We start from the raw sequence: 18419 nt of genomic DNA, 5'->3' as shown, positions 1-18419 counted from the left end.
GAGACTTTAAAAAACACATAATTCCCCACATTAAAACTTAATGGTTTCCTTCTTCGGTCAGCATAGTTCTTTTGTCGACTTTGAGCTGTTAAGAGACGTTGCTTGATAAGTTTAACCTTTTCAGTTGTCTCTTGTACCAAATCAGGTCCTAGCAACACAGTTTCTCCTACTTCAGTCCAACATACAGGTGACCGACAAGGTCTTCCATATAAAGCTTCATACGGTGCCATTTGAATACTGGATTGATAGCTGTTGTTGTAGGCGAATTCTGCCAACACCAAATGATCTTCCCAACTTCCACCAAAATCTAGAATACATGCTCTCAACATGTCCTCTAAAATTTGAATGGTTCTCTCTGACTGTCCATCAGTTTGGGGATGAAAAGCAGTACTGAAATTTAGTTGCGTACCCAATGCTTTCTGTAAACTTCCCCAAAATTTAGAAGTAAACTTAGAATCTCTATCTGAAACAATTGAAATTGGAATCCCATGTAATCTTATTATCTCTCGAACATAAAGCTTTCCAAGACTTTCAGTGGAATCTGTTGTTTTGACTGGTAAGAAATGTGCAGATTTGGTCAACCGATCTACTATAACCCATACTGCATCTCGTCCCTTTGGAGATTTTGGTAAACCTGTAACAAAATCCATGGTTATATGATCCCATTTCCATTCTGCTACTGGTAATGGCTGTAATGGACCTGACGGTTTCTGATGTTCAGCTTTCACCTGCTGACATGTAAGACACTTTGCTACAAATTTTCCTATATCTCCCTTCATGCCACTCCACCAAAAGTTGCGTCTCAGGTCATGATACATCTTTGTCCCTCCAGGATGAATTGTATAGGAGGAATGATGTCCTTCTTTCAGAACTTCTTTTCTCAGATCTGAAGTTTCTGGGACATACAATCTATTCAAATATCTTAATCCGCTGTCTGCGTGGACACTCCATCCATCTGGTGTATCTCCAGTTGTAATCCTAGTTCGAATATCTTTAGACACAGAATCAGATTCTTGTGCCTCAATTATCCTTCCAATCAAAGTGGGGTGAGTTACTAAATTACATAGATATGCACAATCCTTATGCACATCTATGTACAAGTCAAAATCATAGAGAGTCTCTACCATCTTCCACCTTTGATCACATAAACTGGCTATGACTTCTTGGGGATTTCGACTTAAAGCATCCGCCACCACATTAGCTTTTCTTGGATGATAATGTAAATCAAAGTCATAATCTTCTAAATATTCCATCCAACGCCTTTGTCTTAAATTCAACTCCTTCTGAGTGAATAAGTACTTCAAACTCTTATGATCCGAGTAGAGCTCAAAATGTTCCCCATATAAATAATGTATCCATACTTTCAATGCGTGAACAATGGCTGCCAGTTCTAGATCGTGTGTTGGGTAATTCTTCTCATTTGATTTCAATTGACGAGAAGCATAAGCAACAACTCTGTCAGACTGCATCAAAACACATCCTAAACCATGCAATGATGCATCAGTATATACTACATAACTTACACCTCTTTCTGGAATAATTAACACAGGAGCGGATGTCAATCGAGTTTTTAACTCGTGAAATGCTTCCTCACATTTATTATCCCAAATAAACTTAACTCCCTTTTGTGTCAACTTGGTCATTGGATTAGCTATTCGAGAAAAATCTTTGATAAACTTCCTATAATAGCCAGCTAACCCAAGAAAACTTCGAATCTCATGAACATTTTTCGGTTCTTTCCAATTCAACACTGCTTCTACTTTTGTAGGATCCACAGCAATGCCTTCTTTTGAAATAACATGTCCCAAAAACTTTACTTCTGTCAACCAAAACTCACACTTACTTAGCTTGGCAAATAACTTGTGTTCTCTCAATGTCTGTAGAACAATTGACAGGTGTTGTTCATGTTCTTTTTGAGATGATGAATAAACGAGAATATCATCAATGAACACAATCACAAATTGATCCAGATAAGGTCGAAAAACTCGATTCATTAAGTCCATGAAAACCGATGGAGCATTTGTCAATCCAAAAGGCATTACTAGGAATTCATAATGTCCATATCGCGTTCGAAACGCAGTTTTTGATACATCTTCTGCTTTTACTCGTAGTTGATGATAACCAGAGCGAAGATCAATCTTTGAGAAGTATTGGGAACCTTGCAGTTGATCAAACAGATCATCAATCCTAGGTAATGGGTACTTGTTCTTGATGGTGATTCTATTCAGTTGACGATAGTCAATACACATCCTTAGAGTTTGATCACTTTTCTTTACAAAGAGTGCAGGAAAACCCCATGGTGAGGTACTAGGACGAATGAAACCTTTTTTTCTCAAGCTCTTGAAGTTGTGTTTTGAGTTCTTTCAACTCTGCTGGTGCCATCCGATGTGGAGGTATAGAGATAGGTGATGTGCCAGGATAGATATCTATAGAAAACTTCACTTCACGTTCTGGGGGTAATCCAGATAACTCTTCTGGGAAAACATCACTGAAATTCTTCACTATAGGAATTAGCCCAAGTTTGGGATCACCCAGATCCTTATTGGCCATATAAGAAATCAATCTCAAATAATTACAATTTTTATTATCCAAGATTGATCCAGGCTTGCAACTATTCTTATTTCCATAAAAATTGAATGTTTTCCCATCGCTGAGAGTCATAGTCACCATCTTTTTACCACAATCAAGAATAGCTTTAAATTGGGTAAGCAAGTCCATCCCCAATATTACATCATATACCATGAATTCCAATATCATCAGGTCAACAACAAGTTTATGATCTGATATCTCTATTATGCAGGATCTACACAACTTATTAACTTCAGCACATTTACCCAATGGAGATCCAATCATCAACGAGGATTTCATAAATTCATATTCTAATCCAAGAATAGATGCAAAGGACACAGATATGAATGAATTTGTAGCACCGGGGTCAAACAATATTCTAGCCCACGAGTTGAAAACTAGAAATGTACCTTCCACCACAGTAGGTTCATTCTGCTCCACTACTTGTCCAACAGCATATACTCGTCCTTGAGTGAGTTGTTCCGGTCTCCTTGCTGCTCATGGCGCCTTAGGCCTTTGTTGTGCAGGTTGTCCTCTTGGACGTTGTGCCTGTTGATTAACAGGACCTCTAAACTGATTCTGTGAAGCTTGGTATGGGGCTTGGTACGAAGCACGGTACTGTGTTTGTGGAGCTTGAAATTGTTGTTGTGGTGCACGGAACTGTGGTTGTGGTTGTGGAGCAACAGGTATCTGATAGGATTGTAACTGGGGACAATCCCTCCGGTAATGTCCTATCTGCCGACAATAATAACAAAATCCTGAGTTTTGAGTTGCCTCAAATGATCTTGGATTTTGATACCGAGAACGAGAGGGGAAAAATCTTTGGCGTTTACTACTTTGTCCCCCGTTAGGATTCTTAGGTTCAAAAACTCTCTTAGAACCAAGTATTCTTTGTTCGGCCATTAAGGCACGATCAACAACTTCAGCATATTTCTTTAACTTAAAAAGTTTCACTTTCTCCTTGACCTCTAGTCTCAACCCTTCTTCAAATTTCTTCGCTTTTGCAGACTCATCAGGAATTATGTAAGGAGCAAAATGCATCAGTTCTTCAAACTTAGCTTGATATTGTCCCACAGTCATATCACCTTGATAAAGATTAGTGAACTCGCGTACCTTCATGGTTTTCATAGTTTCAGGAAAATATTTTTCCAGAAATATCATCTCAAAGGCAACCCAAGTTGCAATCTCAACATCAGGCATAGCCAAGACAAATTCCCACCAATGATAAGCTTGTCCTTCCAGATAGGTAGAAGCAATGGTTACTTTCAGGTTTTCAGGAACTCTTTGTTCATTCATCTTTCTCCTCATTTGTCTTAACCATTCCTCTGCTACCATAGGGTTTGGATCACCCTTGAACACAGGTGGCCGTGTCTTTCGAAATTCTCCTTGGATCCTCATTATTTGATCATCTTGAGTTTCATGATGGGGTTCGTGGTTATTTGTCTCACGAATAGCAGAGGCCATATCCTGAATGGGTAACATTATTCTCATACTATCACTCACATCATTCTCGTTTTGTCCTTCTATTCCAGCCATCTTAACAATTGGACCTTTATTAGATAATTCCACAAGATTAAAATATATATATATATATATATATATATATATATATATGCTAAATATTAAAATAAGCATACTTATCTCAAGGACAACGTAAAACACACAATGACAGACAATAAAAAGTGTCGATGCCAACGGAAAATAGACTAGTGAATCAAAGAATTTAAGTAAAGTAAATAAAATGACTGTATGCTATAATTATGAAAACTCCAAACTATGCTGAAACGTTCACACGATTTTAATAAAATCTAACAAAACTAAAAACTGCCACAAATCTTCATAAGTCGAATGCAAACCTATATGATACAGTAAAAAGAATTGCTAGTGTGAGTTGCAAAAATTAGTGCACACAATTAAGTTTAGATTAAATTAACACTTACAATTACTCAATACACCACAATCATGAAATATTGGCATGACAAACATAATTGTCTGATTTAATACGAATTTTGAAAAGTAAAACTAACAATTCATTAATCCATAGAATTTTATTTTATTATTATTATTTTTTTAAATACGTAATTAATCATGCCAATGAAAACATATAAATAAAACATTTATAAATTATATGAAGAAGAAACATTATAGAAAATCAAACATGCATATTAAACATTTATAAGTTGTTACAAACCTATTGCACAAAATTTAACAAAACAGTCACAAACCTATGTTACAAAGAACTTCCAACTTCAAAACCTCCATAAGGCTGCTCATAAAAACTATACATACCAAAATCAGCCTGTTAGATTTACACTATCTATTATTAGTCAAACTTTCTATTCATCATCAGAACTAATATCTATAATTTCGATGGGAGGGATAACAGGCTTAGGATGTTCATTTTCATCATCAGAACTTAGATTGATGACAGTTGGATCAGAATTTTGTGGTTCAATGATAACCACTGAAGCAGCTGACCCCACAGACTCAGCAGACAAAGCATCAAGGTCCAAAAGTTCCAAAAATGCTTCATCCCCTGGATCTGGGACATGGGGTAAGTTTAACTCCTGTGGTTCTGGAACATATGGTAAGTCTACCCCTGGTGGTGGCCACATATCAGCAGCTATAACTGCAGCATCTTCTAACACCTGGTTGTAGGAGTGTACTTCAATATTTAATTGACACTGACTCCTAATATTGTTTGCTTGCAACCGACGTCTAACCACCAGTCTCTGCATTTCTGGTGTATAAAACATCCTTCTATTTCCGGTATCTATGACTTCATTAACTACATCCACATAAGCTTGGTGGTGTAGACGGCTGTGGAATTCTTCTTCGTTTATTGGGATAAGGCCATCGGGTCCCATTTGGAACCCTCCCCACGTATCATTGCTATGATCGGGTTGCATCCTAAACATTAATTTAACAGGTCAGTTAAATAACAAAACAATGAAATCGTAAAACTAGCTCTGATACCAACTTGTCACGACCCAACCCACAGATTTAAGTAATTTTGGGTTAAGACGTGATTTACACCTTAATTATAGAATTTAATAAAAACTATAACTAAAATGTGAAGAAACATTTAAATAAATAAAGTAAATATTTCACATAGAATATTTGAAACAACAACATCTGAAAGTTTAAAATAGTTATATTATTTTACAAGCCAGAACTACTAAAGAGTTTACTAAAAGACTAACTCATTATTTATCCACAAGCTATGTACACAGTACACCCTTATAAATATGCCAAAATCATCACAAGCTTTAGATTTCAGGTTCAGTACCTGCAAAATCTATTAGAGGGTGAGCGAAACCACAGCTCAGTAGGGACATAAACCTTTTTACATGAAATTGATATAATTAAATTAAATGACGAACAATTACCCCGCCAAATATCACATTATTAATAATAATGCATGAATGAGCTTCAATTCTAATTCCCGTTAATTCATATAACTGGACAAGCAGACCTGCACGTCCCATACCATGCTTATACCACTTGGTCCCGGATGCCCATTTATATGAACTAACACCCATTTCAACTGTCCCATAATTCCCCTTTTGTTAGTCATCTTGCCTAACTCCCTTTCACCAGTCCCGAATCACCCAATAAAAACCATGTGCACTGTGGGATCCCTGAGACCTGGTACCTGCCAAGAGTTAGACTCAACTACACAAAAGATTATATCCATTACCCTCTTTCCCATCATTATTATCTCCAATCAACATCTCCAACTAATTTTCATGACATGATATAATTATGCATTTCACATATCTATATATCCCATAACAATGTAGCTATTCAAAATATCACCAATGTACCAACATTGTACAACCAATCAAGAACGCATAGACATTCCAAGAATAACATTCAATTGTAACAAGAATATTAATCAAATAATCATATCACGCATAATATATTGTTCACAAAATTTAATTAAAACAATCTCTGTAAAAGGCCCCCAAGAAACCCCTACCTTGTTTCCAAAGCTAGTTCCAAGTTTAGGAAAACACAAGCTAAGCCCTTATGTCTCTTCCAAGAATTCCTCACTATTCTCTCTCTCTCTCTCTCTCTCTCTCTCTCTCTCTCTACGTTTTTCTCTCCTTGCTGGAATTTTTATGCAAGCTTCAGTTCTCTCAAAACAATGTCCTATTTATAGAACAATCAAGGAGGAATCAAACACGTTTTCATTGGTGGGAAGGTGATGACTATGTATGAACTTGGGCTCCAAGACTTGAATAGCGGCTGTCACTTAATTTGCCAACACCTCATGCTAAACAAGGCTTACTCACCTAGGTAGAAAGACACTTGGAATCTTTAAAATGTGTTTAGAATGACACTTGGAGTCTTCAAGTGTGTTTGTAAAAAAATATCTAAGCTTTTGAACTTGGTCAGCACGAAATGTTTGAGATAGTTGTCAAATGCTATATGTTTATTTAATATTACTACTAATTCTAATAACTAATATGAAAATCTAAAAAAAATAATATTTAAAAAAATTAACTCGTATAAATATATATGTACTTATATAAATTTAAATATCTATGTTAAGAACTACATATTTACCAATATATGTAAAAACAAATATGTGGTTTCACATGATTGCAGTGGCGTCAGAGGTGAAGAAGGATGGTGCATTCACTGGAGCGTCTGTCCGATATAGAGGAAGGGATATCGAAGATGGAGTTTTGGGCGAAGGTGAATTGGTGGCGGGTTGTGTCGATGGAGTCGGCGAGGGTTGTGGTGGAGACGACAAAGATACAATAGAGAATTGGACTAGGAGAAAAACCAGAAGCTGAGCTTGATGAACTTCTCCATTATTGAAGAAGAAGAAGAAAGTTCGAGATACTTGTTGATGAAGATTGAGTTGATTAATAGACAAAGCAAAAGGGCAAAGCAGTAATCCAACATAGCTGTTGACTTTAAGAAATCGACAGCTGTCAATATTTGGGTTTATTTTGGGTGTGTTTGTATACATTGAATGGTATAGGGTTTCTTTATAGAACTATGTTTAGGAATGGGTATTTAACTAATTTTCTATAATATATTTTCATACTCTCATATATATATATATATATATATATATATTTTTTTGCATTTTCTATTGCATTCACTTATAATATATTTTTTTTTTTTTTTCAAAGTGATGGGATATTAGGGCTTCAATTTTGTGGGTTTCTACTTAAGGGCTCCTCCCTCTATGTGCAGGTAGTAGTTGTGTTTGCAACGATATAAATTGGCTTCAGTTTATCGTTAGTAGATATGCTCACTGTATGTTTCTTTTCCAGCCATAGTTTCTTGATCTATCATTTGGAGCAGCTTTGGCAGTTTTCTTGGCTTTGGAAATTATTCGAGTAAGTTCGCCCATGTTAATGTCTCCAAATAAAATGTGGTTGTTGAGGATACAATCCTGGTAAAAAAAAAAATTATTTCTATGTTTGGAACATGATTGTCTCTCTGCGAGATTGAGAGATTGAGTGATTGAAGTCTATATCTTTCTTATTTCAATTTTTTTTTTGTTAGTATGTGGATTCAATGTGTTTGTCTTTTTTGTTTATTGTTATATGGGTTCATTTGATAGAATAAACTACATTGTCCTTTTACTTCTTTTTTTGGAATGTGCCATCGTTATTTCACTCTGCATTTGTTAGCTTTGAAATTTATATGTCTTTGATGATTGGATTCATCCCAGTACACTTGTTCTTGGCAATGGGGTTCCTTAATTGTCTGTTTTGGTCTTAATTCTTCATTTGGGTATGATTGTTGGATTATTTTACTTTCTGTTTGGTTTGACTTCTTTTTGCTGATGGATCTCGGCTTCATTGTGCCGAATTCAGGTTCTTTTCTTGCCTTTTTATTCAGAAGGAGCAGATGATTTAAGACTCTGCTCTTGTGTTGCTATTGGCAGAATTTTATTTAACTTGGAGTTAGAACTCAAACCACTAAATTAAAGAATTTGTGATTTTGACACTTTTGTTCTCATCTTAATAAACTAAAACAAATCCAAGAATTTTGCAATGTAAATGTTTGAGTTTATTGTTTTTAAGATTGAAGTTCGTTAATTATGTTTATTTTGAGTTCAGTTCTTCTCTTGAATTTTAAGTTCTTTATTGCCTTGTTTCAACTTCTTGATGCGTAAAAAAATTTGGAAAATTTTATTTTTATCCGAATTCTATTACTTGGGGGAGGTATACAATCTACATACATGCTACTTGGTACTTCAATGTAATCTTGACATTTGTCTCAGTTTTACTCTGTTATTTCTACATCATAATAAAATTATATTTGAAGTCTCAGTGATGACGACCAGTGATCTTTAACTTAGTGTTATTGTTAGTATGGAAGCAAACTTGACTTTGAGAAATTATATGAATTATTCTGTTAGTTAAAATTATATTTTAAGTCTCAAAAGATGTAGGAAATGTCGCAAGGAGTCCGGGGTATTTTTTGGTGATTTATTCAGATTTATTATGATTTTTAGAAGTCAAAATATTGAAAAATAGAAATAAATGGAAGAAAGTGACACATGGCAGCACACGATGGGTGTGTCGTAGCTTTTCCAACAGGTGTCAGTATTTTGTAGCTCCATGTGTCATTAATGTTTCATTTTTGTGAGTTTATCTTAAAAAATTCACAAAAAATAATTTTAAAAAATCAGAAAAATACACCGAAAATTTCTGCAAATTTGTTGTGACTCTTATGCTGTAAAATTGAAATTTGACGTTGGAAAATTTGAAGTAATAATTAGAGGAAAAGTTATAGTAATGAAGACTAGTGATCTTTAACTTAGTGTTATTGTTAGTATGGAAGCAAACTTGATTTTAAGAAATTATTTGAATTTTTCTCTTAGTTAAAATTATATTTTCGTTGTAAATGCATGAGTTGGTGTATAACCACCATACCTCTTAGCATTCACCCTTTCTAATTCTATGTAACCTATACACTAAATGGCATAGTTTTGGACTTATAATTTATGGGTTGTTAATGTCTTCTTATCACTATAAGCCTATAAATCAGAGGTCTTACCAGGATGAGATATACAAGTTGATTGACACAAATTCTATTGTCTTTCTCTACCTTCCAATTCTCTCTACAATTTTCCCTTAGTTATATAACACGTTATCAACACGATTACTCTTCAAGCCCCAATGAGCTTGCCAATTATGTATGTGATCAGTGGTAACTAGAAGAAAGCTAATTGAGATGAATATTGAATTCCAAATAGATAAGTTTCTTATTTGAATTTCTATTACTACATTGATTTGCATATTCTTATCTTACCTAAGTATTGAAATTATATTTTGTTTTTGTTTTTTTGTAAGAGAATCATGATTTTCATTAAAATCAAGATTTTGTATTCTATCACTCATCAACGTGATATGAACTACAATTTCTAATTCTTATGACTACCTAGACAATAATACAAAGAAAAATGCAATGAGAAATCAAGACTTGAAGATCTTGACCCGATTTCTTATACAATTAATGGAGAACTAGAATTTCCTTGTTCTTATTCAGTCATGTAAGGACCAGAAGATCCTTAGAATTTCCTTGTTCTTATCTTCCAGTTGCAATGAAAAAGTTAGCTAGGTGCCGGGGCCCTCGATGTGCTAGCAATCGGCACATAGGGGAGTGGTTGACCGGGTTTCTTGGCCTGGTCTCCTGCACATATTTGTAGCATTTGAATCAATTAAGTTATAAACTTATAACTACAATTGCCTAATTTGTTGGGGCAGTCATTACCATGGTCTTAATTCTTTATCTACTTTTTTTTTTTTCCTGGGAAATGATATTGTGGGGCTAATTAGCTAATTGGAGGAAGTTATGACTTGGACTTAGGCCTCTGCTATTTTGGGGATCTCTTAGTTGGGTCAGGTCTCTAAAGCCTGGTTGATTTGCTTGCCCTCCCCACTCCAGTTCACAGAGAAAAAAAGACTATTGTTCTCTAAAATTGGAAGATGAAAATTTTCCTCTTAGGCAGTCAATGTTAGCCTTGGAAGTTCGCATAATTGCTTTTTGAATGTTGGGACTCATTTTATTAAGTTGTGCCCACTCAGAGGGCACCTTCTACAGTGCACCAGGTGCACCCATGCACCATTTGTCCTTTATGATGCTCCCAGATTTTTAAAAAAATTGGTTACCGGCTATACAAGTTATCAAGTTTCCACTTTTTGAAAATGCAATTGCATAAGGGTCATGCAATTATGCTCTTCCTGTCTGGCAATTGACATATGATTGGATAGTGATTTACAGTAGTTTGGATATGAGAATACCATAACATTGTAAGAGGATCCTAAAACTTATAAGTTATAAGATTTGGGTAGCGGTTTACAAATTTTTGAACCATGATTACAACATTAGGGTTCACCTAATCCATAATGTTGTAAATACTCATTTACAAGGATATGGATCCACATTACAAGGAATTGGTAACTACGGACCATGAGGATGTAAATTGGGTCCTTATTCTAGTAAAATAAGGGTTTACAAGATTAAGGGCTGATTTTACAATTTTGGGATACGAGGGTACCAAAACATTGTAAAAAGAATCCCTAAACTTGTAACTTATAAGTTTTTGGTAACAATTTACAAGGTTTTGCTCATGGATTACAACGTTAGGGTTCACCAAATTCATAATGTTGTAAATCATATATTTACAAAAATATAGATCCATATTACAAATGATTGGTAATAGTGGACATTAGGGATGTAAATTGGGTCCTTATTCTAGTAAACAATGGTTAAGGATGGATTTTACAATCTTATGGAACATAAATGTCCAAAATAGAGTAATACGAGACCTTAATATTGTAAATATTTGTGTTTACAAGTATAATGACCTAATTTACTTTCCTAAGGTCCCTAGTTACCTTAATATTGTACTAGATGTCTTTATCCTTGTAAATTACGATATTACAAGATTACGGATGAGTTTTACAATCTTCAGGAACATAACTATCCATAAAAGAGTAATACAAGACCTTAGTATTGTAAACATCCGAGTTTACAAGTATAAGGACCCAATTTACCTTCCGAATGTTCCCATTTACCCTAATATTGTACTACATGTCTTTATCTTTGTAAATTACGATATTACAATATTAAGGATGCATTTTACAATCATATGGAACATAACTGTCCAAAACCGAGTAAAACAAGACCTTAATATAGTAAACGTTTGTGTTTACACATATAAGGACTCAATTTACTTTCCTAATGTCCATAGTTACCTTAATATTGTATTAGACGTCCTTCTCTTTGTAAATTACGATATTACAAGATTAAGGATGGGTTTTACAATCTCCTGGAATATAACTATCCAAAATAGAGTAATACGAGACCTTAATATTGTAAACATCCATGTTTACAATACTAAGGACCCAATTTACCTTCCGAATGTTCCCCTTGACCCTAATATTGTATTACATGTCTTTATCTTTGTAAATTACGATATTACAAGATTAAGGATGCATTTTACAATCATATGGAACATAACTGTCCAAAACCAAGTAAAACAAGACCTTAATATAGTAAACGTTTGTGTTTACACGTATAAGGACTCAATTTACTTTCCTAATGTCCCTAGTAACCTTAATATTGTACTAGACGTCCTTCTCTTTGTAAATTACGATATTACAAGATTAAGGATGAGTTTTACAATCTCATGGAACATAACTATCCAAAATAGAGTAATACGAGACCTTAATATTGTAAACATCCATGTTTACAATACTAAGGACCCAATTTACCTTCCGAATGTTCCCCTTGACCCTAATATTGTACTACATGTCTTTATCTTTGTAAATTACGATATTACAATATTAAGGATGCATTTTACAATCATATGGAACATAACTGTCCAAAACCAAGTAAAACAAGACCTTAATATAGTAAACGTTTGTGTTTACACGTATAAGGACTCAATTTACTTTCCTAATGTCCCTAGTTACCTTAATATTGTACTAGACGTCCTTCTCTTTGTAAATTACGATATTACAAGATTAAAGATGAGTTTTACAATCTCCTGGAACATAACTATCCAAAATAGAGTAATACGAGACCTTAATATTGTAAATATTCATGTTTACAATACTAAGGACCCAATTTACCTTTCGAATGTTCCCATTTACCCTAATATTGTACTACATGTCTTTATCTTTGTAAATTACGATATTACAAGATTAAGGATGCATTTTACAATCATATGGAACATAACTGTCCAAAACCAAGTAAAACAAGACCTTAATATAGTAAACGTTTGTGTTTACACGTATAAGGACTCAATTTACTTTCCTAATGTCCCTAGTAACCTTAATATTGTACTAGACGTCCTTCTCTTTGTAAATTACGATATTACAAGATTAAGGATGAGTTTTACAATCTCATGGAACATAACTATCCAAAATAGAGTAATACGAGACCTTAATATTGTAAACATCCATGTTTACAATACTAAGGACCCAATTTACCTTCCGAATGTTCCCCTTGACCCTAATATTGTACTACATGTCTTTATCTTTGTAAATTACGATATTACAATATTAAGGATGCATTTTACAATCATATGGAACATAACTGTCCAAAACCAAGTAAAACAAGACCTTAATATAGTAAACGTTTGTGTTTACACGTATAAGGACTCAATTTACTTTCCTAATGTCCCTAGTTACCTTAATATTGTACTAGACGTCCTTCTCTTTGTAAATTACGATATTACAAGATTAAAGATGAGTTTTACAATCTCCTGGAACATAACTATCCAAAATAGAGTAATACGAGACCTTAATATTGTAAATATTCATGTTTACAATACTAAGGACCCAATTTACCTTTCGAATGTTCCCATTTACCCTAATATTGTACTACATGTCTTTATCTTTGTAAATTACGATATTACAAGATTAAGGATGCATTTTACAATCATATGGAACATAACTGTCCAAAACCAAGTAAAACAAGACCTTAATATAGTAAACGTTTGTGTTTACACGTATAAGGACTCAATTTACTTTCCTAATGTCCCTAGTTACCTTAATATTGTACTAGACGTCCTTCTCTTTGTAAATTACGATATTATTAGATTAAGGATGAGTTGTACTAGACATCCTTCTCTTTATATGTTTATTGTGTTATTTAATTATAAATTAAATAGATGTTTACAAACTATTAACACAGGACAAAAATTGCATGTTTTTCACCAAAAAAAAATTATTAAATTTGGGGTTACAAAACTATTTCGAATGGGAAGTGAAATCCTATGGAAAACGAAGCCAAACATTAAGAAAATAGGCATGCATGCATGTTTGCAATTTCAAACATACGGTTTGTCAATTGCATTATACTTGTCCAATTTCCTACACATTGTTTGTCAAATGCATTATGCTTGTTCAATTTCCAACTCACTGTTTGTCAATTGAGTTATTTCCTTTTCCTCCTAGGTGAGCCAATCTATCAGTGCCCTTTCCATCTTATGGTCACTTCCTTTCAAATTAACTCATTCAATCCATTCACATACAACAATAGACGATCATATTTGACATCATTATAGAATAAGTTTGTAGCATCAAACAAGTTACATAAGTTCAAATCTACCACAAAATATATAATCTCACTTATGAACATATACCACAAAGACAAAATACTCATAATACAATTTATGTTTTCTTCCTTAGCCTTAGCCTCTTACTAATAGGGCGTGGTTCTGGTTCCGGCAAAGAGGTCTTGCGTTTTTGTGGTGATGCTTTGCCTTTCCCTTTAATTGCAGCTGCTTTTTCTTTGGAATGCACCGCCCCTCCTTTAAATTTTGTTTTCACCACAGCTCCTTTTCCCTTTGTGTTAGGGGGTGGTGACTTGGTTGTGGTCTCCTCCACTAATACCTCATCTTCCTCGTCCTCCTGGTCATTTTCCGGGTCATTTTCGTCCTCGTCCCCGTTTTCCTCGACCTCCTCATCCTCCTCACCATCCTCGCAAGTGCACATTGTAAACAATAGCGCACATATTGAAAAATAGTAAAGGGTGCAAGTAAAGGATCTTGCCCACAAAGATTGGTTGTTAACGTTGTAAAATGGATCCATAAACATGTAAGTTACACGATTTAGGTAGTGATTTACAAGTTTTTGTACCACAATTACAATGTTAGGGTTCTCATAATCCTTAGCGTTGTAAATCCTTATTTTACAAGAATATAGATCCAAATTACAAAGAATAAGTAAGTCCGGACCATGAGGATGTAAATTGGGGTCCTTATTCTAGTAAAATTGGGGTCCTTCTCCAAAGTCTACCTTTACCTTATCATTGTAAGAGGGATCATTTCAATTGTAAATCAGGATATTATAACGCTATGGATAAGGAAGAACCTCAAACCTATAATCAGTGTTAGTTCATAGAACACTAACTAATGCTTTGGTTTGTTTAGAAACAAACAAGAGCTTTTGTTTGAATTTTTTTTTTTGAAGTGTCAAAATTATATTTTTCTATGCATACACAATGCTAATGGGACGATTGTTTCAATTGGCACATAAACTATGATATAACAGTCAAATTTACTTTAAAAGCTTATTCTCAATGGTACTATATCCTCATCAAAGCTAACATAAGCTTCATTCATGTAATTGAAAGTATTGTTCAATACATTCACTTTACATAACCAATAATTATAAATCTAAAATCTCAAGTCATTATGTATATAATAAAAAAAATACAATCTCCAGATACAATGAAAATATTACAAATTCAAGTAGCCAAATAAATAGACTCCAAAATAGTATATATTAGTCTTGTACTTGGCCTAATTCTTTACCCCAACTTGAAAAACAATCACAAAGCTATAAATAAAATGAATGGGAAACATAAAGCAATGTGTTAATATGAAAACAATTACAAAGTCATCATTGTAAACAAAAAAAGAACAAACCTGCAACATAATTAACTTGAATAACATAAAGTAATATGCCAATTTGGGGTAGAGATTTTTTCTTTTTTTTTTCTTTTTTTTCTTTTTTGGATTGTATAACGATCATCAATCTTATAGGCTTTGAATATCCAACAAAAAGTGCAAAGAAAGCAACCAAAAGTTGAGACCAGCTTCAACCATTATCTCCAAGGCCATGTACAATTGCCACTCAGGCAGTCTGTTTTCGCAACTTGACATGGCTGTAGAATAACAACAATAGAAATAGAAAGAAAAGAAAAGAAAACTGAACTGCAATTCACTACAGAAAGAAAAAGACTAGGACTTTCCCTCGTCACTCTTGTCTTCAATTCTGCCCCATGCCTTAAGTCAAGCTCATACTTCCTTTATTTTGCGACAACATAGCCGACTTATGTTGCCAATTGACAAACATGCACTATGTAATTGTTAATCCTTTATTTATTTATTTATTTATTTATAAAGAAACAAATATGTTAAAACAATAAAATTTAGTGCTTTTAACCATTCTAATCACACAAAACCTAAGGAAAATATTATTAAAAATATATATAAATATTAACATATCAATTAACTTTTACTTTCATTGCAAGTGTTAATATCTTAGTCACAAGTAAATAACAAACATTGATGAACATGCGGTAATTGAAATGCAATTGAATTTACAAAATCCAATTGGCAGACAGAAAGCAGGTAATTGAATATATGAAATCTAATTTCTCTGGGCATATATGAAGCAAATCCTACAAAATTCTCACCCAATAACAAAGATTTTTCTTTTTCGATAACAAAAATATCAGATTAGCAGAAAGTCAACACCTTTTTTTCTTTTCAAAACCATGTATACAAACAGCAAGCTAAAAAAACCTTAGCAAAACATTAAGAAATAATTTTCTTTTCTTCTTTTGGTGTAAACCAAATATTTCATAATTGAAAAATACATAAGAAATCTTACTTTTTTGTCATTACATAAGCAATTTTACTAAGTTGTTAATTATTCTCGTAGTCCTTTGGGTTCAAGCACCAATAGAGGCTCTGCAACACCAGCACCCACCAACTTGTTAAATACAAAATCAATTATACTAATTCATATTAAGGGCTAATTAAAGAAAGTAATCTTGATGGAAGAGAAAGACATAAAATTGACCTCCCAAATGGTCCAATGGAACAAACTCTTTGGGGTTGCAATGGTGAGGGAGAGAGATACACGCTTATGATGTGGCATGAGGAATTGTGGCATGAGGAATTGTGGCTGAATGTGCGGTCAAATATAGTTCAGAAGAGCTTAAAACACAAAAAAAGGGGAAAAGAAAATACTCACAACCTACCTTTTCCAACAATAATCCATGATTAGAATAATGAGACAGGGTCAGATGACACTATTATGCGCAGCTCAGCTCAACTTTGCCTTTGCAATCAAATCAGCCCATGCTTTTGGGTAATTTCCTTTCCTTATAAACATACCAGGAATTGACAAAACATAACAAATTATGCTATAATTGTTATGAAAAATTCTAATTGTAACACATGCAGGTGTGATCTGAGGGTGTTAAGTGCTGCAAATGAATTTTTCAACACAATATTGAAGCATCATGGGCTAATGGATTGTTTCTCAGAAATCAACACCAACCCATGCATTATTGATGAACAAGGCAGGCTTAGAATCTTACCCTACCATGATTTCCACTCATCTTCTCATGGTTGTACCATTTGCCCTCCCAGCATGTGCAAGTTGATTAAACTAAACTAATTGCATATATTTAAGTACCCCAAAATCAAAATCACAAATTTAATTACACTGGTTTAGTATGTTTGTGGGGTTTCTTTTGTTACAGGGTCTAATAATGGAAAAGATTCAAGCTTCTGTTGCAACAGATGGGAAGAAACATAAACAGTTAATTTATGTTGGGGATGGAGCTCCTGATTTTTGTGCAGGTTTGAAGCTTGACGAAGGAGATTTTCTGATGCCAAGGAGGGATTTCCCTATCTAGGACTTAATTTATGCCAATCCATTGTTTACCAAGGCAAAAATTTACGAATGGAATGAGTGTGATGAGCTCTGGGCTGTCTTGCTCAACACAGTTAATACATTCTTCACTGAAATGGGGTTGTCTTGCTAAACTCAGATGGGGTTCTCTTGCTTTCATTCAAGTACTCAATCCTAATTTGAGGATTTTAAAGTGAGGTTGATCATAAGCTCACTAACCCTAACCCCAAATCAATTGATTAAAAGTTAGCTCCAAAACTGAAGAACCCTAAATTGACCCATAGAAGCATAACTAGAGAGAAAGAGGAAGGAAAAGACTCACCTGATGACAGATCGATTTCCAGAGCACAGAGAATGATGAAGCGAATAGATAGAGACGGAGAGTGAGAGCAAGAGGGAGCGAGAGCGAGAGAGTGACTTCAAGATCGACAAATTGATATCCAATAGTTGCCGTTGTTCGAACCAAGAAGCCCAACTGAAGAAGAGAGAGCAACAATGGAACAAAGACTGACAGCGCCAAGAAGAAGAAGAGAGAGGGGAGTCGCAGGAGTCTCTGAGCATTCTTGCTTTCGTTTTGTTATTGTTTCAGATTTCTTTATTTTCTATTGTTTTTGTTTTGGTTTTCTTTTACCTGGAGCAACCCATTTAACCGGTCACTTACTATCAACGGTGTAGATTACCCCACATCCCACAATAGCTTATCCAATGGTCTATAATAGTGGCGCATCCATGCGCAGGGCGCACCGTAGAATTTTCCCCACTCAGAGGGTTGAACATTATTGCTATCAATATTTTATTATAGTTGTTATCAATATTTTATTATAGTTGTTAGTTGGACGTTCGCATTATTGCGATCAATATTATTGCTATCAATATTTTATTATAGTTGTTAATTGCAAACAACTTGTGAAAAATGACAATCCTCCAAGA

At 34.2% G+C, this 18419-nt stretch overlaps 2 protein-coding genes across 2 annotated transcripts in view; both read right to left on the bottom strand.

Moving 5' to 3' along the window:
* LOC110757546 (F-box/LRR-repeat protein At4g14103-like) overlaps positions 1–18419 on the bottom strand; it is a 96092-nt gene that overhangs the window by 68062 nt on the left and 9611 nt on the right. The window lies entirely within an intron of this gene.
* LOC110771064 (uncharacterized) lies at positions 3067–4104 on the bottom strand. Its single transcript, XM_088251804.1, has one exon. The coding sequence runs from the start codon at positions 4102–4104 to the stop codon at positions 3067–3069; it is 1038 nt and encodes a 345-aa protein (XP_088107930.1).

This window comes from Prunus avium, chromosome 4 (assembly GCF_965620075.1).
Source record: "Prunus avium chromosome 4, drPruAviu1.hap1.1, whole genome shotgun sequence".
In the NCBI taxonomy this organism is placed as follows: domain Eukaryota; kingdom Viridiplantae; phylum Streptophyta; class Magnoliopsida; order Rosales; family Rosaceae; genus Prunus; species Prunus avium.
This window is presented reverse-complemented; position numbering and strand designations above follow the sequence as displayed.

Bases quoted from the DNA above. Each gene is read 5' to 3' on its own strand.
- LOC110771064 (XM_088251804.1), bottom strand. From the start codon at position 4,104: ATGGCTGGAATAGAAGGACAAAACGAGAATGATGTGAGTGATAGTATG.